Below are 23,763 nucleotides of genomic sequence, written 5' to 3' on the forward strand. Positions count from 1 at the left end.
ACCATGTACAACAAGATTGAAGTCTTGTTTGAAAACACCTTCAGGAGTATCAGCAGTACATCTATATAATCCACTGTCACTAACAGCCACGTTAGATAATCTCAAAACATTTCCATATTCTTGAGCATTTTCTGGTAGACTCATATGGTTAGGTCTAGACCAATGATAACGTGGATTATGAGTTCCAGAACATGCACAACGTATATCAATGGTGTCTCCGATATTCACTGGATCCTGAGAGACTTCCACACTAACTGCAGGTATCGGAGTAGCTAAAATATAAATAATAAAATTAGCAAAATATATTAAATAATATTTTTAACATGTACATAAATATGAATTTTTTCCAATATTAAATACTTGTTATAACATTGATTTTTAGGATAAATTTCAATAGATGACAATAGACAACTGCATACCACTTAAATAAGGAGCAGACTACTTCTATTGAATAATAAACATGTATGAAAAATATTCAAAACTACTAATACTCTAAAGTATTAATAATACTAATTATCTAAAATATTAATTTCCTTTTGTATAAAAAGGACATTGTGTAAATTTTCTAATTTTCTTCATGTTTGATAATTTTTTAAAGATGTCTAAAATGTTTTAATATATACAATGATTAACACTTTTGTGATCATTAATATAATATGTCATTGTTTTATTTTTATTGAAAATTTAATAGGTATAATGCAATATTAGTGAGAAAAAAATGACCACAAAAATGTTAATTTGTTTAATAAAAAAAGAAAAAAGCGTTAATTGTTCACGTTACACATCGGGAACACATAATTTTTTTCAAAACAAACCGCCTCGATTTTGAAGATAGTGGTGAATCCACCGTTTGCTGTTGAAGTAGCGGTTATCACCAGAGAAGAGAGGATTGACGTTGCAATAGTAATCCAATAGAAAGCATCCTTGAATGCCGCACATACAATTGTTTTGCCTGCACTGCGTTTGGTTCACACGCATGCAATCTGTACGCAAATTAACTACTAATAAACAATACCGTGACAACTATGAATAAACCTCTGTTCTCTTAGATTTCTGATCATAACTTTTCGATGATGATTTTGTATTAAATTATGTTTTGCATTTTTGCAATTTGCATAATTGTATTTGAATTATGCGAACTGCATATAATTTAAGGTATTTGCTAAGAAGAAGAACAATCTAATACAATTTTTTTTAATTATAATAAATATTTTGATCATGAATATTGTTTAATTTATATTAAAAAAAAAATAAAAGATGTAAAATAATTTTTAAAAAAGTCCTAAATTAGAAATGAAGTCCTAAATTAGAAAGAAACCATGCATGATTACTAGATTACAAATTCCAACTTACGCGAAACATTTAAATTAATATAGTCACTGGAGACTCCATGAGAGGTTTGTATTTGGCAGATGTATCTTCCACTGTCTTCTGGTCTTACTCTAGGCAGCTCTAAATAATCCTCTTCTATTCTAACATTAGATGGCAATGGTTGTCCATCTCTGACCCAGTGTATAGTAGCTTTTTCTCTAACCATACATTGTAAACGTACAGGTTGTCCTATATAAGTGACAATGTCTCTTTGGGTAGCTTTGACTTCTGTATTTTCATATGGATGTTCTGAAAAAATATTATAACATATTTTATTTGATAACTACATTTTTGAAATTAGAATTTATGCTTTTACCATACCATTCACCAGAACTTCAGCGACAGCTTCAGCAGTTCCTGCATCGTTAGTAGCTTTACAGACATATTTTCCGGCATCAGAATAAGTGATTCCATGGAATTGAAGAAGTCCACGATTGTGTGTCACTGAATAAGGTAAGGAGCGCCCGATAGCATTCCATTCTATAGTCATGGGTTCATCTCCATTTGTACGACATTCGATTGACGGACTTTCTCCAGAACGAACAGTTTGTCTGGGTGGAATTAATACAATCCTGGGTGGAGCTGAAAGAATATTTTATAAACATATATAAACAATTTTCAATTATATTTATTTATTTATACAAACAAAATGAAGATTAATCGAGAATCTTACATAATACTTCAAGATGAGATTTAGCTTTAAAGAGAAGATTGCCGGCTTGATCCATTCCAGAACAAACATATTCTCCTGCAGCGCTCTTATCTACAGCTGGAATGATTAGTACACCATTGTGAACAGAACTACCATTTGGCAAAGCTCTATGATCTGTTCTCTTCCAGTCTAGATAAATATGATTTCCATCATTATCATGCACATGGCAACGCATTTCTACCTTGCCTCCATTGGGAATTCTAAGATAATCTTTTGGTATGGGGTCATCGCTTGTAGTATCCTATAATGAATATTGTAATAATAATATTCATTATATTTTAATGCGGACTTTAATTCCTAATAATAAGGAAAAAACATACATGACAAGGAACATCGCCTCTGCAAGGTGGGTAAACCTCTGAATCCTCTACTCTGATATAAACGCGTTCTTCGACAATTCCTGCTGCGTTATTTGCATGGCAGGTATACGAACCTTCATCATTCGGAGATGCAGAATATATTTCATAAACAGCTTTTTGAGGGGTATCAATTACTTCATTTGTTGTACTATTATAAAAATTCAAACATTATTTCTATTTTATTTTTTTAAAATCATTTAAAATCATTTTTTTTTCAAAAGTAACTTACAGAGGTACTATATTCATGTGTTTACTCCAAGCGACTGTAGGTTGCGGATATCCGGTTGCGCTACAAACTAATCGTACTCTATCTCCAGGTTTCACGGTTAAAATTCCAGATTTAGGTGTTATTAAGATGATAGGCACAGATTGAACTTCTATATATACAGTTGCAGAATTTGAACCAACGGAATTGACAGCAGAACAAACATAAGAACCCCCATCATTAGTTGTGATATTGGAAAGCCTTAAAACCCCTCCAGGAAGATGTTTAATATTAGAAGCGAATGGTCGGCCATCTTCATGGGACCATTGAAGCACTGGTATAGGAATTCCAGCGATTGCTCGACATTGAAGATCTGTGGATCCACCCAGAATAACTGGAGGAACGTTTTTGGGATAAATCTCTACCAATGGAGGTTCTCTCGCTGTTTAAATGAAATCAAAATTACTTGAATATAATAAGATAAATATAATATACAATCATAATATAATTACACATATATTTAATTATGTTGACTAATGGAATGACACTGAAACAAAGAAACAATTTCTTTCTTATATGATCTTATTTGTAGATAATTTTTGGATAATATGCGCATTTATTTTTATAATGTAGATATAAATGTATTTATCGAAAACTATTAATTCCGTATTCCTTTCATTCCATTAGTTTTTTTTAAATTTTATGGTATTAAGTTTGATGATAACTCACGTTCAACTTCAATGATAGCGCTAGCTTCGTGACTTCCACTTGATCCTGTGACTCGACAGACGTAAACACCACGATCAGCAATCTGGATGTTAACAATTCTCAAAGTATCTCCAATTTGTTGCACATTAGGACTCATTTGTTCAAGATATTTACTCCATTTTACTTGTACACCAGGTTCTCCGGTTGTGAAACATTTTACTTCAGCTATACTACCTTGAGGAACAGTCTGTTTTTCAGGTGTTACTTTAACAGTTGGCAAAGGTCTTCTAGGTGTTACTGTTATGTTGATGGTTTTTTGAGCTACTGTTCCGATATAGCTGATTGTAGTGCATTTGTAGATACCAGAATCATACGTGCTTGGATTTACAATTGTTAAAATACCATCGCGTTGATTGGCTGTAGGAGGCAATGGAATATTTCTTTCTCGGGTCCAAGTAACATTGGCATCTAGAGATGGGATGCAAGTTATCACGATTGTATCTCCAACTGATCCAATCCATTGTGGAGGAGTTATGATAGGTGGTATTGAATGTGATGGTGGAGTTTCGAAATTATCTATAAATAAATTTATTATAAAGATTTTGATATGCTATTATACTTATTATACTATTAGTAGAATAATTTTGATTAAAAATTAATACTACCTTTAACGTAGAGAATAACAGTTCTTTCATCTACACCAATATTATTTCTTGCTATGCATTTATATTCGGCGGCATCACTTTTTGAAACAGCTTTTAGAATCCACGCTCCATTGTAAACTATGACTTCCGGATTCATGGGACCATGAACACGAATCCATTCAATTTGTGGCGGTGGATTTCCGCTGGCTTCGCAACGAAATTCCGCAGAATGTCCCTCTACTACTTGTAGAGATGGAGGTATGACAATAGTCCTTGGTGCAGCTGATTTTAATGTTTAAATAAAAAATATGTAATTTATGATAAATTATGAATTAAAATGTATAAAATGATGAATCTCTTCGTATATAGATAATATTAATGAAATTTTATAATTCACAAATCAAATTCTATATAGTTTTTATCAATCCTTATATATTGTTGTAAAAATATCATTTTAAAAATAAATTTTATGGAATAAAATTGTAAAAAAAAAATCTATTAAATTTAATTTATCAATTCACTAATATTATTATTTAAATTATTATTCATTTCAATCTTACTTGGAATATCCAATAAACTTTGTGGAAAAGCTGCATAAGGTATATGATATTTTAAATATAATAAATATTTCCAAAAAATTTCAATTTCCTTCTTACCTCCAACAGTCAGAGTAACATTTTTGTAACCAATGTGTACTCCATCACTGACTTGACACACATAAATACCGCTATCAGATACTTTCACGTCTCGAATAACTAATAAACCATGATTATCATCTACACTTCTTCCCGGCGGTAGTTGACCACCTTCTTTCTCCCATTTGATATATAAAGATCCCTATATGTTAAAAAATATATTTATATTTTTTAAATATTTAAATATTTCACAATTTTCTCTGCTTACATTATCTACAGATGTTCCAGAACAATGATATCTAACAGTGGTTCCTGTTTCAATTATTTGGAACTCTGGTCCTCTAATATAAATCAAAATCATTGGTGGAGTTATAGTAGTAAATGGAGTGGTTGGTATAGTAGTACCTTCTGTAACAAACAGTAAAAATTAAAAAATTAATTAAAGATGCAAATCTTCAAAATGCTTCACAATCATATAACATAGAAACATATAAATAAAGATTCCACCACTGCCCATATCCTTTCTAATTTTCTATAATCAATATAAATACAATTAGAAGCTCCTGAATTAAAAATATGATTGAAAAATAGGAGAGCTAGCAAGCAATTGATAATGTACACCTTTTATTGTATAGGCGTTACTACGGGAAATGATCATTTGATGAATTGTCAAAACACAAGAATGAAAATGAAGATCATGATATTTCTGCCTTCCACGGACGGACAAACACGAATTATTCCTTTCATTTGATCCGTCAAACCTGGTAAGACTGTCGACACAACTTTGATTAACTCTTTTCCGTTCAGATCCGAGATACAGCATTCCACATTGAAAGGATGTTGCCGGACGTAAACATACCAAGTCCTCAACGATCCGTTTGTTGTTGTTTTGAGAGAATACGGCTCGGTGGCAGTCGCGGTTACAGGATAGCCATCACATGGACTCATTGTAAAAGAGATATATAACGGGTTTGAGAACTTGTAACTGCATGTGAACAGAACCCACGAGTTTGCCTTTACTTCACCCGTCATTGGCGTTAGACTTACCATCAGTTCACCTAACCGATCCAATGTTTGAAACATTTTATTTAATTTTTTATTTTTTATTCGACTTTTGCAGAATTTTTTTAAATCCTAATTAATATCTAATTAAATTTTATATAATTTTTTTAAAGTTCTTTAATTTATTTATTTTATACATACCAGTATCTTGACAATACTGGCCCACATATCCTGGTTGACAATGACACTTCACTTGACCAATTCGTGTCATCTCACAGCTTTCCTCATTGTTGTTGCAAGGGCACAGAATGCAGGATCCCAAGTAGCTGACGGATCGATCATTAGTATCTCTATAATAACCCCTGGCACAGGATTCACAGGATGTTCCTACATAACCAGTAGGACAGCGACAAACTTCCACTTGAATCGCTCTCTTATTACCAGTTTGATGCTCTACAGCTGTATCTAGACTTATGTCGCTGATATAAGTAGCTGTCATCCATTCACTATGCGTTGCACGAACCAAAATTGCTTCCAAATTAGATAGCACTGTCATCAGATCGATTCTTGATGTAACACGAGGTCCTTCGGTAGTTAAACGTTTCCATTCCGATTCTCTAAATGGTACTGAATAGGTCAATGGTATATCAGGTTGAATTTCAGTAGGATTTGTCCAGAATAAAGTGATCCCATTTCCAATTAGTATAATATCTTGATCCTTGTAACTTTGAGCACCAGAATAAGCAGTAATGTGTTGAGTTAATGTTAAATTACCACCATAACTTTTGACTTTATTGCCAGTGAAAATAGTTGGTAAGGACCAGAATAATCTGCGTCCTCTGCTATCTGGATAACGATATCCTATTTCGTTTGTAGCAAGATTTAATTCGAAACCATCATCTATGATTTCTTGTCTCGATGAATCTGTTAAAGTGAAACCGTGTTGATTGTCATAGACCCACATAGGTATTTGTTGAACATATAGAGAACTCTCATGACATTGATCGGTTAATCCACTACAGTAACATTCGTTGCACCCATTCGGATTTTCCGCAGATAATCCAAATGTACCTGAACGACACCTATTACATTGAGATCCCTCAACGTTCCGTTTACAGTCACATGTATTTCCGATACATACACTACTGCGTGAACCAAGTTCGTTACACATACAAGGTCGTTCTGTACTATAAGTACAATCATAAGGAGTTCCTCGAGTTGCATCACCCTCATATCCGCTCTCGCAAATGTCACAAAAGTCACCAGTGGTATGATGAGCACAATTCTCGCATACTCCAGTGTCAGGATTACATTGGTTGGAATGACCATTGCAATTGCAAGGTTCACAAATACCCAAATAGAGACCTTCGCTTGCTCTAGTATAGCCAACATCACAATCCTCGCAAGATAATCCTTTATAACCAACTGGACAAGTGCATTCTTCTACTTCTACCGCTCTAATTTTTCCTGTATTGTATTTTTCGGCTGTATCTAAAGATACTAGTGATAAAGCAGCCTCATCGGTATGAGTAGTATATGTGGCTTTGATTTTAATTGCACGAATATCAGCAAGGGCCATTAGCAAATGCTCTCTGTCAGCTTGTGTTCCATCATTGCGTTGCCAATATTGTTCTAAGAGAGGAACGGTAAATGTTTGTGGAGTATTTGGTTCGGGAAACTCTCGAGAGAAATATAACAGATTGATATCATTGGCACTAATTAATTCAACATCAGCAGCATTATTCTTTGAGCTCTGACCACCTGGTGATGGTACATAACGAACAGTATATTTGAGGTTTCCACCGTATGAAGTAATTTGGTCGCCTAAAAAGATACTCGGCAATTGCCAATAATAAACATCATTGTTTCCGCGATTAGGGAAATCACTATAGATAATTTCACGATTAACTGCGTCTAGACGAATACCATTTACAATTGGTAAAGTGTCTGGACTTTTAGATTCGATAAGAGAGAAATCTCTGATAGAATTAGTAAAAGAAACTCGAATCTGAAAAAAATATTATGATGTCATGTTAATTTTATAGAGGATAAGTTTTTTATTAATTGCAATATAAAATACTCACATCATTTCTATACCAATTGGAGGAAACGCATTTATTAGTAATGCCCATGCAAAAGCAGCTGATACAACCAAACTGATTTTTCGTTGCCAAATTGAATGTATTTGCCTTGCATTGATTGCAAGTAAGACCCGTGGCATATAACTATAAACCATTTTATTTAAAACCAATACACCAATATCCTTTATCATACCATAGTTATAATTATTTTTATCTATTTCAAATTGTACTTACTTTATAAAAGAGTAGAAATATTTCCGAGTTAAATGACAGCATAAATAACATCGAATACATCATACAAACTTATTTTATATGAATAAATAATTTCTATTCTTTTTCTTATTTCTATTTTTTTTACAAATTTCTATATAATTATTCGATTTATAAATTATATAGAAAAAATATATATATATAAAAGAATTAAAAATTTAATTTTAATTACCTTGCACCGACATCTTCCAGTGATAGGATCTGCAACTAAACTAAGGCTACCATCAGGATCGCAATGAGATATGGGAACACACATATCTCCTGGAATAAGAGGATTTCCTTGATATCCTACATCACATTGTTCACACCTACGACCTATATATCCTGGTGGACAATTGCAGGTAGGCTGACCATCTGAGCCAAGCTGACAAGTACGTGCAAATCTATTTCAGACAATTTATATGTAGCATAATCTTTTCATTTTAAAATATTTATAATATTTTTTATTAAGTATTCAATTATACTATCTTACTGATTGGATGGATTGGTGAGCGGGCAAGGACACATTTGACAAGGAATGTTTCTTGAAGGATCTCCATAATATCCTGAAGAACATGGTGGTTCATCTCTGTAACATTGACCAAGCCAAGGACCAGACTGTCGTCTTAAATATCCAGGCGCACACTGCTCGCATGACAAACCACTATATCCTAAATAATTATCATATGTCATGATTATTTTAAATAGAAATTGAAAGATATATTAAATTAAAATAACATTTACCTGAAGGACATTCACATTCTTCGACATAAGATGCTGATCCAAGTCCAGTATTTCTTACATCAGCTGTGTCCATTACTATATTAGTAATTCGGATATCCAAGTATGGAGAATTATCATACTGTGCTCTAATAAATATTTTTTTTTATCAGTTTCAGGTAATTTTATATAATATTTATTAAATTAGCATACATACTTAATCAAAATATTGTCTACATTCTCTAGTGTCATCATGATATCTTCTCTTGTAGCAGGAATTTCATTCCATCCTTGTTGTTTATACCACTCGCCTTGAAAAAATCTCACAATTTCCTCGTTATCGTAATTCGGTATTAACTGTTTTCCTCTATGCACTAGACGATAATTGTTTCCGCTTAAAATAACTGATGGTGCAGAATTTGCTACACCAGTTCCGTTAAAACGTACTCTGTATTTCAAATAACCACCATAAGATTTCAATTGATTTCCATAGTAAGTTTCAGGTAGGGCGAAGTAAGGAAGTTCCTTATCGGTATTCGATAGTAAGTCTTGTTGATATAATTGTACACCATTTCGATCTATGCTTCTCAGGATTGAGATCTGTCCAGTAATATCATTTAGAATTTGAATATTTGGTTGAAATTTGACTTCTATGATATTATGACGATCCATTGGTGGAGGAATATGATAAGTGAAGAGATTGGCACTATGACATTCAGTAGCGACACCGAAACAGAAACAGGAGATGCACTCATCTGGATTTCTGGCTTCAGAATTGAACATTCCTTTAGGACAAATATCTCTCATAGATTTATTTACCATGACAATAGCGTCAGGTATGGCAAATACGAAACCAGCATTGTTCAATCCTTCACAAGAATAAGCTCCTTGATCTTCTGGTTGAATGTTAGGACATGTGAGTGTTCCAGTTCCATTTATAGATGTCATGGTACATTTGGGAGGGACATGGCCCCAATTAAGACGCCAATTGATTTCAGGAGTAGGCACACCAATTGCTGTACAGGTGATTGTTAAAACTTCCCCTATATTCAGTGTAATCATAGGGACAGGTGGCTTCACTATAAAAACTGGAGCTATAATAAAAAAAAAAAAAGGAAAAATTATTTGTATCAAACTTTTTTTTTTATATATTCTATATTTAGATTATATCTGAAAAAATACATACAACATCCTACTTCATCGCTAGCATCTAAACAATCTTTTTCCATATCACAATGATAACTTTTAGGTATACATTGGTTATTACTGGCACAAGCAAATTCTGTGAAGCGACAGGGAGAGCCTGGTTTGTTCGGAGCACAATTTTCTTCATCGCTGCCATCGGCACAATCTTTGTCACCGTCACAACGCCATAGTTTACTTACACACTGAGTATTATTGCAACGGAATTGATTGGGTTCGCAACCGTGTGGACCTGTTCGATACAATTAATTTCCCTCCAGTAAGAAAATTTCCAGAAAAATATCAATGTTAAATAAATTATGAAAACTTACTGCAACGCATTTCATCAGAACCATCGGTACAGTCTAATCTATCATTGCATACATATGACTTAGGAATACATTCACCGTTGCTACAAGTAGCTTCATCATATTGACACACATGAGGTCTGCTTGTCGCTGGTGGGTCAACTACGTGAAAAATGAAAAGGTGATTAATTTTATGTTTTATGTAGTTTTTCAAACTATAAATTTTTCAAGTTCAAAGATACATACATTTTTCTACAGTAAGATATACGCTAACTTGTTGGCCAGGAGTGGATGGAGGATAATCAACAGCCTCACAAATGTATGATCCCGAATGATTCAACTGGATATTTGGAATTTCCAAACGTCCATTGATATCTCGACTTCCAGATGGCAGAGGAAGATTATTTCCTCGTAGCCAGCGTACTTTAGCCCGAAGAGGACCTTCGTCGCGACATTGAAACACAACTTCGCGACCTGATTTTTAAAACAATAATATTCTATTAAAATAAAAATAATTTTCTTCCTTTTTGTCATTGTGTGTTATTTGTGTGGAATTATTTGTAATGTTTTTGTAAGTAGCTTATATTAAGAGGAAATTTTCATTATTTGGTGTGAGTAAAATTTGTACATGTAACGATATATGATGTTGTTTTGAAAATTTTTTAAAAACGATTTCACAAAATCATTAAATTAAAATATTTATCGTTGTATGAACATATTTACATGCATATTGTATTTATTATCAATTATAAATTAATTAATGCGAAGCTTTCAAATATGTAAACAATTCTGGTATTATAATTCTTAATGAACAAAATGGTTTTCTTAAATGGATATCCATAATTAAGATGAATCATTAATCACATATTTTATAAATCAAAAAATTACATAAGAATACTTGCACTTTTTCTCCATAAAATCTTACCTTGCTTCGCCGGATCTGGCCAAGATAATAATTAAAATTAATTAAAAATCTTTATTATTAATCAAGAGTTTATATTCTACTGTATGTATATTTTGTGTAATTGAATTATTATTATTTTATAATTATAATCATTGCAAGTTTTTCAAACTTACTTTCTTTAATCACTTGCTCACTTGGATAAGTCTTCAAGCTAAGGCTAGATGGTTCTGTGGCTATATAAATAAGTAAAAAAAGAAAAATCAATAATATGAATTACATGATACAACTAAATTTTAACTTTAATTTTAACTTTAATTTTAATCAACTTAATTACGTACTACAATATTCTTCATCAGATCTATCTCTACATTCTGGTATTCCATTGCAAAGAGAAGATTGAGGAACACAATCTCTGTCTCTGATGCACATGATGAAACCAGCTGGACAAACTCGACCAGACATTGGATGGGGACCAAAATGATCTGATGGAATTTACAATTATTAATTAAATTATTAATTAAATCTTAGAAAATTATCATATTAATTTTAAAAGTCTAAATAAACTAAAAAGTATACAAAAATAATAGGAGATGATGATGTGACAAAAATCTCATCCTCAAATAAATCTCAAGATATTTTTTTTTTTTTACACTATAACTTTTGTATTTATTTTGATTTTTAAAATCAAAAAATATTTCACGAATATAATATAATATAATAATAGCCTATATATATTATAAAACAGTATATTATTATATAATAATAGTTATATAATGTATATAACTAAAATATTATACTTACCACAATCATCTTCATCAGTTCCATCAGCACAATCAATATAACCATTGCATTGGTCCTCAATCCTAATGCAATTTCCATCTGCACATTGGAATTGATCTTTGCCACAGCCTAAAAATACATTAAACATTATAACAAATAAAATCTATATCTTTATTTTAAAAAAATGATTGTTCGTTAAGAAAAAAATGTGCGTTCGTTTAAAAATTTGAACAAGACACAAAGAGACTCTAATAATCTGGAAATAATAATGTTCTAAGGGATGAAAAAGAGCATGAATTACCAGGTACCTAAAAATGCTAAAAACAGATATAAAATTATTAATATATGTACAAAAATCTGCACGCATAAAAAAACAACGCATAGAAAAATTAAACATCTCATATATATTTTTCTATGCGTGTTAATATATACTAATCAGAAACTTTCACTATAACTACTATAACATTTAAAATACTAGATAACATCAATCGCTTCCAAGGAGAATATTTATAAAATACTAAGATATACTCTTTCTTTCTAATTTTTAATCTACTAGATTAAAGATTAACTATATCACATGCCATAACAACAGTATCTATATTAAGTTTGTATTAACTGGAATTCAATACATCATGTCAGGCAATGGATGCATTAAAAATTACATAAGAATGCGTTGCACGCGCGACTGTGCAAGTAAAATTCATTCAAGTATCTACTCGAACAACCTATACTATTCGGCTGCTAACACAAACTCAAAAACAAATACAGAGTCCAGAGAATCTGTGGCGTCCAGGATTTCCAACAAATGTCTAATTTCATTCATCAAATCATAAATAATCTTTCAACCAAATTATTTTCAGTTCAATCAGATTATATTGAAATTCCAAATACATAAATAGTACACTAGGATAATTAGTTCCTGTTTTAAGTGATTTCATTTCTTTCATTTTCTTTTCTTGGATCTTATTTATTTATTTATTTTTGTTTTTAATAAACTTTCACAAATAATCTTATTAATCTCATTTATCCAGGAACTATAGTAATTGTTTGGATAAATGCTAACATACGTATACTATTTAATTTGACAATTGGAGTAGAGCTAATTGTATTCAAAAATAAAATGAGGCGAAGAGAGATGGACGCCAACAGATCATCAAGATCTGCCCAGTGATCTAACCGAAGCAATACTGTTCGTCGGTAAAGTCGCGGCAATCGTAGAAATGGTCGCAGTGGTGAGTTTCAGGGATGCAAGTGCCATCAGCACAAACAAAATCATCGGGAGCACAACTTCTTGGAGTACTGTGATTAGCAGGCGCTTGATAATCCGGATTGTAATCCTTGTTATCCCGAGTCTCGTGGATTAGCCCTACCAGGTTGGTTCTATCCGACGTGTTCTTACCTAGAAGTAACCGAAACTGAACAAAACACCTCGTACATGGTGTTTCTCTTTCATTTTGCTTTTCTTTTTTTTTTTTTTTAACGATCTTTGCCATCTCTGCAATTTGAAATTTAATCCTACTGACTACTTACTACTTGAGAATCCAGTTTTGTTTTCTCATCTCTGTAGGAAGAGGTAATCTGATCAACTATTTTATATGTGATTTTCCACGTACCTCAGATTGACAGTGTATCATGATTAGCATAAGAAGATTGATATTAATATAAAATGAATTTGGATTCTAGAATCTAGACTATAATGTCTGACGTTATACATCTCAGTGTGATGTACAATCTGAAGCACTTGTGACTGAATCAGTGCACGTACAAACTGGGTGCGGCACAATTTAGATTGCCTCTAGCAAGCGGTGAACACGGTGTCACGGCCAAACACTGCGTGTGCACCTGGTGCGTTGCGTGATCTACTGTGGATCAAGTGTGCAATATCGAATAGAGCTTATGTACAAACAGTGGAAACGGCCACGACCTGGTCAGACATCAAAAATCCTCATGGATCTCTTATTAGAAACCTTGAGAAACGTATTTCACTATGAATTATCATTTGTTCATCCTGCACAAGTATTTTTCAAATATTGAAACAATATAATTCTCCTCATTAACAGTAGTTCTCATTTGAGAGTACACACATCAGAAATGCATGTAAAAAAGTGTTTAAAAACCTTCTTTTTCTTTTCACATATTGTACACAAACACACACACATACATATCAGAGAAATAAATAGCTAGCAAACTTGACAATATTTTTTTCTCATGGAATTAGACAAAGCTTAAAAGATGTTCAAATGATTCTTTGTTCTTTGCTCCTGGTACTTGCAGCCTTTTCCACCAATTTTTGGCCAAACTATATTTCCCTATACATGTGATAACTAGGACATGTTTCTGCCGGTGCACACGTGTTCCTGCTCAATTTCTCTTTCCCACCATTCTAACCTGTCTCTTGGTGACGTGTCCCTTGACCTACCTTGAAGACAATTGGCCTCGTCCTCCGCGTAAGGACAGTCGGGTCGTTCGTCGCAGAGGGCTGATTGCGGAATGCAGGTTCCATCGCGACAAGTAAACTCGTCCTCGCGACATCTTGGTGGTTGAGTCACGGCATTATCTGTAATTTTAAATATTTTTGTAACTTTTTTTTCTCAACAATATATCACTACTGACGACTCAGGATAAGTTGGATGCACTAAGACAACATAATTGAATTGGTTTTTTCTTTTAACACTATAATAAGTAAAGAAAAGAACTGAAACTAAGCATTTTCAGAGATTGATCGTCAATTCAAGAGAGAGAGAGAGTTAGAATGCTTCGAAGAAAAAAAGAGAAACAGATAAAGAGTTCCAGAAAGATCCGGAACATTGAAAAAGCACCATCTCGAACAGGTTCGAAACAGTTCGAAACGGTTTGAAAACCCTTACTGCAATCGCGTTCGTCGCTCCCATCGTGACAATCGATGTTGTTATCGCAGAAGAAGTTTTTGTTGATGCACACTTTGTTGTCACATGGTAACTGACCATCGGGACATTCTGAAAAGACGGGCGACAATTAATAGAGGAAATGACGATTTCAAAATCGATAAATCCAAAAGAAACTAAAAAATGAAAAAAAAGAAAAGAAGAAGAAACAAAGAGAAAGAGAAAAAGAAGTAGGTAGCAGTGTGCTCGCTTCCCTAAAATCCATAAATACCATCCATAACATAATGCCGTGTATATTATTCTAAAGCGACAGGAGAGAGAAAGAAAGAGAAAGAGAGAGATCCGACTAAATAGTGAGAATTCAATAGAAGAAAAAAAGGAAACTAGAAAAATAAAAATGGATGGACAGCCATTTGATCGATTTTCTACAGGCCTGTGGCATAATTAAATGTAGAGAAAGAGAGAAAGAGAAAGAGAAAGAAAGTATAATAAGTGGCCTGTGATAATTAAACCGATCGATATAAACCGTCGAGATATCAACAGGGATAAAAATCGTCGGACAAACAGCGTGCACACTGCCGGATGTCATGCGACGTTTTAAGGAGCGCACATGTACACCGAACCCAAATCGGCCAACTCTCTACGACGTTTATCATCGGTATTTATAGATAACGATAAGTAGAAAAATAATAATACCAATGGAATATTGTACTAACTTTCTTTTTATCGTTCCTTCAATATTATTTTTTATACATAGTCTTCCATTTATTTAATTTTAATTTCGAATCTTGAATCTTGAATCGTTTCGAATTCTTATTCATATTTCGATATTTTCCTTCTAGGAAAATCGGAGGAATTTAACATGAGATTTCTTCCAAGAAAAAGAATTTATAGATATATCAAAATCGTTTCGTTGCACGATAGCCCTTTATCAAAGAGCACCATTGTTATTGCGTAACAAAATGCTCTTCGATTTTGAACATCGTGTTACGCTTTACTGTGATTTCAACACGGGAAGAAGCAATACTGTTTCTAATAAACGATTTCGCGATATTAATCGCGCGTGAGTCGATTCGATAATGGAGAAATTGATAGCTATTCCATTGGTATTGTATATTGGTAAGAATATCGGTAAGTAGGAGAAATTCTACTATGCAACACGATAACTCCACGTGAACTACGTCCTCCCTAGGGAGCAAGAGTGTGTAATGTAATTTCAAAAAGCTACATGAACGGTTTATAAACGGTATCAAACAGAAAGATCTAAAGGCAAAAGGCGATGCCTTCGTAAATTCTAAGGCTATGAGGTGTGTGATATAAGATGGAAAAAAGAAATGGTGAGAGAAAGAAGAGAGAAGAAGAAGGGAGAGACATACACTGGGGCTGGATCGAAAGTTTTCCTATAATTTGTGAAAATGAATAATTGCGTGCAAAGAAATTGTAAAACGTAATTCAAAATTTTCCTCTCGACTCCAGTGTATGAGAAGGAAGTAATAATTTGTTAAATTTATCGATCTTAGGATCCAGTGTACGTGCGCTGTGTTAAAACTTATGATCTAATAGAGGATGGAAAAAAGATATGTAATATATAAATTTAAATTTAAATATATATATATATATATATAATGTACATAGGTATATATACAATCAGATATGTAGAATAGAAGAGGTAATACATAACAAGATCAGGCAACCTGTGCTGAAAGAGAAGATGAAGAAAAAGAAATGAAACAACATATGTGTGAGAAACAGAGAGAAGAAAAATGGGAAAGAAAATATAAGACAGATAGAATATTCGAGCCACAGGGAGATATATATAGTATGTATATATATATATAGAATTCCTTGCAACAAAGTGTTTCAAGTATTTTCAAAGTATCAGTTAAATAGTTTTGAATTTATTAAAACGAGATTTGATGTCGCGCTGAAACATAAAGATACGTCGATAATTAAAACAAAGCTATATAGAAGAGGATATGCAAAGAGAAAGAGAGAAAAAGAGGGATAGATTACTTGGAATTACATTTCTGATATTATCCCCATATATAATAAATACCTTCAATAGGTCAAAGGTTCTAATGAATCTTACAGGCAAACAGTACATTTAATGCTCTTAAAGCAATTAAACCAGCTTTGTTTTTGCCGGTAGAACCGACGATTTATATTTGATTGTTATTCTAACGCGAGAATAGCTCTTCTGTAGGATTCATTCGAAGCAGAGTATTTTTTTTTTTTTTTAAATAAAATACGAAATAACTTGCGAGAGTGAGTTAATCGTGCGATTGTTAATGGAGAAACGAGTCAAAAATGTGCAATGCATTTTTTCAGCCCGAGTTTCCGTTCTCAAGAAAAACGACTTGAAAGTCGGTCGCGAGTGAGAGCTTTTAACGTAGCTATTCCAACGGTTCTCAACCTATTGCTTTTAAACTTAATTAATTCGTTTCATTTTTTTTAATTAAATATCAAGATAAATTTTTAACGCAAAATCAATTGCTCTTTCAATAACTTCAATACATAAACAAATGAAAATCGTTAAATTTACAAAGATGTTTGAAGAAAATTAAAAATTAATTGGAATTAAAGATAGATTTGAAGATATAATGAAAATAATATTACAAACAATTTTAAAGAGAACCACTGAAATGCCACGAAGAAGTGCACCACCTTTCAAGTTCGATTAAAAAAAAAAAAAAAAAAAAAGCTTCTTAAGAAGGAACTTTTCCTCCATATTTTTTTCTCTAAAGAACAGTCCCACATACAAAAATCAAGACCACTACCCATGTGAAAAACCCAAACTTTTTTTTAAAAAATTCATCAATTCCCCTTCGAACCAGTCGATTAATTTACATCTTTCGTTTTAGAAGATTTCAAGCATCGAAATCTCTATGTTGTACATGAAAGCTTCCATAACCTCAACGATGTCCCTCTATCGTGAGATTCTGATCGCGGCGTCGGGATTCAAGCAGCGAAAGACGGGCAGTCAATGTCCGCCTCGGTCGATAAGAACGTGGAAACGAGATTAACGGCTCTGCACGGGCGGACAAGAGCAGGCTGGCATTAGTTACAGCTTCTTAATTGCCGTCTTGAAGACCGAGCCGCGACCAGGGAAGAGGTGGAGGGCTCTCTCCACTATCCCCTGTGTACGCATCGATTTCCATTCTCTGGCTTCTCCTCGTTTTTCACGCTCCACCTTGTTTCCTCGCGCGTCCATCCGATGAACCGACACGTTCTATCTTTTTAAGGTACTCTCTAGTTCCTTTCTACCTTTCTACCATCAAATTTTTGGATGGAGGATACGAGGAGGAGACGAAATTTGTTACAATCTGAAACTTTTTAATTGGAATTCGAAATTATTAATTGTTAAAAATTAAAAATTAAAGTTTCCTGAAAGATTGATATATCGATATATTTTTTAGGTTAGGTTAAGTGATAGAGATGTTAAGTAAAAGTTATTTATATTATTTCAAATATGATTTCAGTGATCTTATTATATTTTAAAAGATCATAGTTATATATAATACGACTTCTTGATTCTATGCTTTTTTTTTGTCGTAATAATCCTTCATTTTTCGAACTCACAAAATATTGATATATGTGTCATTCGATTTCTGAAAGAGTTACAATCCGATGAAACTTTGAAATATTACTTTCATAGGATGCGTCTTATATCGAGAAGTCTCAAATTGTAACAATGATACGAATTCAAGTCACGAAAGTTTAAAATTTTTCACAGTGGAACATCTTGCGTACGTTGTCATCGAAGAAAAGTTAAGATATATGGAATAGATGCATAAAAAAAAAAATTAAAAAATATATGTTAAAAAAGCTTCTATTTTTCCCTCCATGAAAATCGGTTCTTTTTACGATACAGTCCCAAAAATATCGAAACCCAATCATGGAATAATTTATGATGCGATTTCATGGGTTTAATCCGAAAAGATTGGAAATTGACAGACAAGGAAAACGAGAATAAAAATAGAGAACCAGTCCAAAATTGGTTGATTTGTATTACAGGCTGCTATATCGCGATCGAAGGATATTAAACATTGATTGTTTAATCGCAATCCTCTGTGAAACGACTTTTTTCTTTTTAAATTTAGAAATTTATTCTTTGAGATACTCTATTGTCTAAATATAAATTCGCAAAAAATGGAAATGTGTTGTTGCAGAAGAAGGGTGAACCCTTTCGCGCAAATTATGCTCCTTGCATTATGAAAAATAGGGCGCAGGTGGTTTATGACAGCAGTTCTCAACTTATTGTCTCAGTAATCATAAATTAAAATTTTTAATTCATAAATTTTTATTACAAAATAAAATTAAATCCAAGTCAAAACAAAGCAAATTTTATTTAACGATAATAACTTCGTCAATAATAATTTTCTTTTATTCAAAATCGTATAAAAATAACACGATCAAAAAGAAATTCTCAGGAACTTGATTAAAAATTTGCGACATTAAGAATGAGAACCACTGATATATCAATTTGCCCAGGGGATTCCCATATAGTTTTTCTATATCGACCGTCGATCACTAGAGGACCGATCCCATTCGAATTTATCGATATAGCATAGCTTGCAATGCGAATCAGTTTAAATCGATAGATAAAAAAGAGGCAAGCAGATAAATTGAGAAAAGTGGCGATCGTACGGCAGTTGATTTCGTCCGAGCCGTCCGAACATTGTGGTCGACCATCGCAACGTCTCTTATTGTCCAGGCACAATCCGTCGTTGCATCGAAACATTCCAGCTGGGCATTCACTTACTACAAACACGATCCCCAAAAATAGCCAGGTGGTTTTTCATTAGAGCATTTCGTGCAATGGCGCGTATACGGACGAAGAAAATAACCTTACCGACAGAGTCCATGTCCACTTTTAATTATCATATGTCGATAACTTTTGCGATTAATATATATTCTAATATAATATATTTATTCAAGAAAAGAATCGTTGAAATTATTAAAAGAGACATATGAGACTCCGTTACCACTCTTGGCCTTAGGCTTCTTTGCGTGCACGTTGGTCCATTAATTCAAAAATGGAAATGAAAGTACTCACATCTATTTGATATCTCCAATAGATATCCTGAGGTGTATACACAATTCCTTAACCCTTTCATTGTACAAAACACATTTTATAATGCTTAATTTACTATTATATAATTTGGAATTTTTTTTTTAGTTATGAAACTTGGAATTTAGAAGACTTAGAAGAATAATATCGTTTCAATGTTACTTTGAAAATATATGGAATAAAAATTTTCTATTTTAAACCCAAAATATAGTTCAATACAAGGTGTGGTAGTCCATTTCAGAAATGAAACAATTATCACTGATGTTTTACAGAAGAAATAATACACTAAAAGTCGAGATTTAAACAACGAATGGGTTAAAAAATGACTAGTATACGTTTCAGGAAATGAAAATATAAAGAGTATCCATGACGCAATATTCATGATGCCATACATGCATTTATAAGAATAACATGCAGAAACATGCATTTACATCATAACGGATTAAACAGTCACATTCTGCACGTATAAACGTTTATAAAAAAAAAATCCTGCTTGCATTGACACGAAAAAGAGCGAAATTGATTTTTAATAATATCAATTATATATTTTCCAGCAAGGAAATGCGAATTGTTAATTAATGATTAAAATTGTGTCGTTTTGCATACAGATGATAATAAAGGATCAGGGGATGGAGTTAGAGATGCCATGAAATGTGCCTCATCTGTTAGTAAGTCTTTAAATAATATCTACTTATCAGATCCTAGTGTTCAAAACTAGTTTCAATCAAATTAAAATATCTTCGATTTTGAAACGATAGATATATATATATATTTTTTCTGGAAAGTCACACGCAAAGGAACAAGACCAAGTGGGCCAGGACACTTTTCATCGATTGTCAGGACATAGTTACCGCATCCAGATTCGTCAGATCCGTCAGCACAGTGGATAACATTGTCGCATCTCTCGATTTCCGCTATGCATTCACCACTGGCACATTTCCATTCGGCAGGTGAGCAGACACCTTGACACAAGTCACAACAGCTCAACAACAAGCGTTAAAGAAGCTTCGACAAATAAGGTATATAACGAGGTGACCTTCGGTGCCTCTAAAGTGACCACCAGGATCATATTACCTCCTAGTCGTCGCTCAATCCTCGCGAGTGTTTTGTTTTGTTTTGTTTTGTTTTCACGACGGTTGAAGGCACCAAAGTGGGGGGGGGGGGGAGGAGGAGGAAAAAGGATGGTAAATGGAACAAATTCGTCACTCGAAATCTTGCATCTTCTCAAATTTGAAAATCTCACAATTCGATCATATTTTTATCATTAAAATAATAAAATCTCTTATTCTTATCTCTTCGATATCTATAGTTTAATTTTTTTCTTGCTTGATGAAAAAAAAAGTATATATTTGGAAAATGGCAAGAATTGCTCGAGTGACTCGAAACGGAAGCACAAAGGGGTCTTACCACAACCACGCTCGTCACTGCCGTCGAGGCAGTCGAAGATATTGTCGCATTTGCGTCGAAGCAGAATGCATTGTCCGTCGTCGCAACGCATTTCCTTGCTCGGATCGCATTCCCTCCGGCTCTCGGTTGCACCGCCCGGCCACGGCTGGCCTGAACGTACATACACAGACAAGCACATTGCCAGCTACTAGACACAAGCTTTTCTACCAATGTGGAAGAAAAAGAAAGAGAGAGAGAGAGAAAGAGAGAGAACGAGGACAACGATGCTGTTCGTGGAATTAATTCAGAATTGAATCTAACTGTCCAGTCAGTCAAGGTCAACTCTACACAAGTTTCTTTTGCACGCGTGAAGAAAGAAATTTAAGGGGTCAAGAAAGTTAAACGCGTAACGTAAACAGGGATCAATGAATTCGTTGGCCGTCGGTGGCCCTCGAGTCATTTTTAACCCGTCTCTATCTTGAGTTGACATTTTGAATTTATCGACGCGAGCAAGATCACTTTTTATCCGGATATATTTTTCGTCTTTTTCGTTACAATATCACGAGGTTTGAAAAGAGTTAAATTAGGTATCGAGCGGTTAGAAGTATTCGTGGGACACGGAGGTCGGAACGAATATATAAAAGTTGGTATGCAATAATTCGTCCGAGTTCGTTCCGACTAATTTAAGTTCTTCGTTGAACGAAGAGAGATGGATAGAGATCGATATTTTCCTTATATCCATTTCGCTTCGACTAAATCGGAGTTAAAAAATTAGTTAATAAATTGATAAATTCAATTTTTTTTTTTTCGTATCTAGAGAGAATCTAAAAGTGTTTCTGCATTCAGAGTGTCGAATAGTCTTCCATTTAAAGCGTACTCAATCTTATCGATATTATAATGTCAATAATATAAACAATAATCAACACGAGAAAAATTTGTTTTTACAACCATTATTTGTCCGATTAAAACGAGGTCGGATAAGTAGGAATCTACTGTACTTTTTCGCTCTCGCAATGGCCATTTTCAATCCAATATGATATGAAAAAAGTCAATCAGTTCAAATTTTCGATCAACAAAATCAATTAATCGATTTGTCAACTGAAAATTTAAAAGAATTTAAAAGAAATTCTTGATCCCCGTTTGACTTCTCCCAATCAGTGTTAGACTCTCACACAACAAGGGATATTGATTTTTGAAAAAAAAAAAGAGAAAAAAAAAAGGACGCGGTTTCAGTAAATTGGAAAAACTAAAGCCGGAAACGAAGGAGGCTTCTTAGCCAAGTTTTGCTTATATATCAAGCTAATGAATTAATTAGCGGTGAGTAAGCCAGCATCGTCATCCCCGTTGTCAAGTGCTAAGCAAACGAGAAAAACGCGTCTACCCAGCCAGGGGTTTCTACTACCCTACGTGAAGAGGAGGGAGGGAGGGAGGAGGCCCTCCCTCCCATAGTGTATTCGTAAACACGTTTCTTTGAAACGTGCAGTAGGGCAGAGATGGAGTGGGGGGGGAAGGAGGAGGAAAGAGAGGTCGAGTGTAATCGAATAGTGGATGGTATTATACAGCAAGCGAAATGTATCGTAGGGCTCATTTGTCGTTGGAACAAACTATCCTAATGTTTCCCGCCATTCTCTCGAAATATATAAAATCTCGCGATATGAAAAATTTTTTTTCTCCTTTGTCGAGATGTAAAATTTTTCAGGATTTACAATATTAAATTATATGGAAAAGAGAAACGTGTTAATCAAATTTCCTTGAGATTAAATTTTTATTCACTTTTCTCCGAAATCATCGTAAAATCATTGGAAACAGAGGGAACGTTTCTTCCAACATCGTCGAACGCATCACATCGCATACAACAAAAAACTCGCTGGATCAATGTTTAGATTAATGTTCAAAAATTGCATCAATTGATTTCGTTCGAATTTTTTTTTTTATTCCATTGAATTATTCTTTATTTATATCGATCCAATTTTTACGAAACCATTGATCGAGCAAATTTGTGGATAAAAAAAAAAATGCATTATATCACAAAACTCTCAAGATCAATGTTAATGATTTGAATTGCATTGGTTTTGTTCACACTTTTTTCCCTTTTTTATTTTTGTGTCCTTCCATCAACTTCTTCTATTCTTTAAATGATGATAAACACATGCATGTAGCAGTATCAATTTTTTTTTTACGGAACCATTGATCGAGCAGATTTGTGGATAAAAGAAAAAAAAAAAATAAATGAAGAGGGTGAAAACTGAGCGTACTGATAGGTGGAGTGGCGTGTGTAATGGTTTCGTTAGCGCAATCTTCGTCGCTCTGATCCGGACAATCCGGTTGGCCGTCGCACCTGTAGATACCCTCGATGCACTTGTTCCCGGTGATACATTTGAACTGGGTAGGTGTGCATTCCCGTTCTGTTTATTGGGGGGTCGTTTGTGTCGCAGCAGGAATACACAAGAGCAGAGAATACACATTTATATATATATATATATATATATATATACACAAGTTGTTATGTCGACAATGAAAATGCTGTTTTTAAAAATGCTGTTTAAAGGGAAGGAATTTCTTTTTGTCCTCGGGAGGGCAAG

General features: G+C 33.6%; 1 protein-coding gene across 33 annotated transcripts in view; it reads right to left on the reverse strand.

Annotated features, from left to right (window-relative positions):
• LOC409722 (basement membrane-specific heparan sulfate proteoglycan core protein) overlaps positions 1 to 23,763 on the reverse strand; it is a 153,712-nt gene that overhangs the window by 4,932 nt on the left and 125,017 nt on the right. For 12 of the 33 annotated variants that reach the window (XM_026442391.1, XM_026442399.1, XM_026442404.1 and 9 more), the window contains 33 exons: positions 23,437 to 23,586; positions 21,203 to 21,352; positions 20,647 to 20,757; positions 19,372 to 19,485; positions 14,728 to 14,835; positions 14,280 to 14,417; positions 13,038 to 13,259; positions 11,882 to 11,989; positions 11,419 to 11,562; positions 11,254 to 11,313; positions 11,102 to 11,116; positions 10,423 to 10,650; positions 10,201 to 10,338; positions 9,873 to 10,121; positions 8,904 to 9,780; positions 8,711 to 8,835; positions 8,460 to 8,637; positions 8,160 to 8,370; positions 7,721 to 7,861; positions 5,838 to 7,644; positions 5,396 to 5,692; positions 4,903 to 5,042; positions 4,656 to 4,836; positions 4,560 to 4,589; positions 4,021 to 4,281; positions 3,377 to 3,931; positions 2,672 to 3,089; positions 2,404 to 2,590; positions 2,045 to 2,324; positions 1,693 to 1,953; positions 1,354 to 1,620; positions 816 to 983; positions 3 to 272 (listed from right to left, as the gene is read on the reverse strand). In XM_026442391.1, coding sequence (XP_026298176.1) covers positions 3 to 272; positions 816 to 983; positions 1,354 to 1,620; positions 1,693 to 1,953; positions 2,045 to 2,324; positions 2,404 to 2,590; positions 2,672 to 3,089; positions 3,377 to 3,931; positions 4,021 to 4,281; positions 4,560 to 4,589; positions 4,656 to 4,836; positions 4,903 to 5,042; positions 5,396 to 5,692; positions 5,838 to 7,644; positions 7,721 to 7,861; positions 8,160 to 8,370; positions 8,460 to 8,637; positions 8,711 to 8,835; positions 8,904 to 9,780; positions 9,873 to 10,121; positions 10,201 to 10,338; positions 10,423 to 10,650; positions 11,102 to 11,116; positions 11,254 to 11,313; positions 11,419 to 11,562; positions 11,882 to 11,989; positions 13,038 to 13,259; positions 14,280 to 14,417; positions 14,728 to 14,835; positions 19,372 to 19,485; positions 20,647 to 20,757; positions 21,203 to 21,352; positions 23,437 to 23,586 — 8,589 coding nt within the window. The remainder of the gene's footprint in view (positions 1 to 2; positions 273 to 815; positions 984 to 1,353; positions 1,621 to 1,692; positions 1,954 to 2,044; positions 2,325 to 2,403; positions 2,591 to 2,671; positions 3,090 to 3,376; positions 3,932 to 4,020; positions 4,282 to 4,559; positions 4,590 to 4,655; positions 4,837 to 4,902; positions 5,043 to 5,395; positions 5,693 to 5,837; positions 7,645 to 7,720; positions 7,862 to 8,159; positions 8,371 to 8,459; positions 8,638 to 8,710; positions 8,836 to 8,903; positions 9,781 to 9,872; positions 10,122 to 10,200; positions 10,339 to 10,422; positions 10,651 to 11,101; positions 11,117 to 11,253; positions 11,314 to 11,418; positions 11,563 to 11,881; positions 11,990 to 13,037; positions 13,260 to 14,279; positions 14,418 to 14,727; positions 14,836 to 19,371; positions 19,486 to 20,646; positions 20,758 to 21,202; positions 21,353 to 23,436; positions 23,587 to 23,763) is intronic. The other 21 variants (XM_026442419.1, XM_026442410.1, XM_026442411.1 and 18 more) reach the window with 15 other exon arrangements.

Source organism: Apis mellifera, linkage group LG8, assembly GCF_003254395.2.
Source record: "Apis mellifera strain DH4 linkage group LG8, Amel_HAv3.1, whole genome shotgun sequence".
Taxonomy (NCBI): Eukaryota; Metazoa; Arthropoda; class Insecta; order Hymenoptera; family Apidae; genus Apis; species Apis mellifera.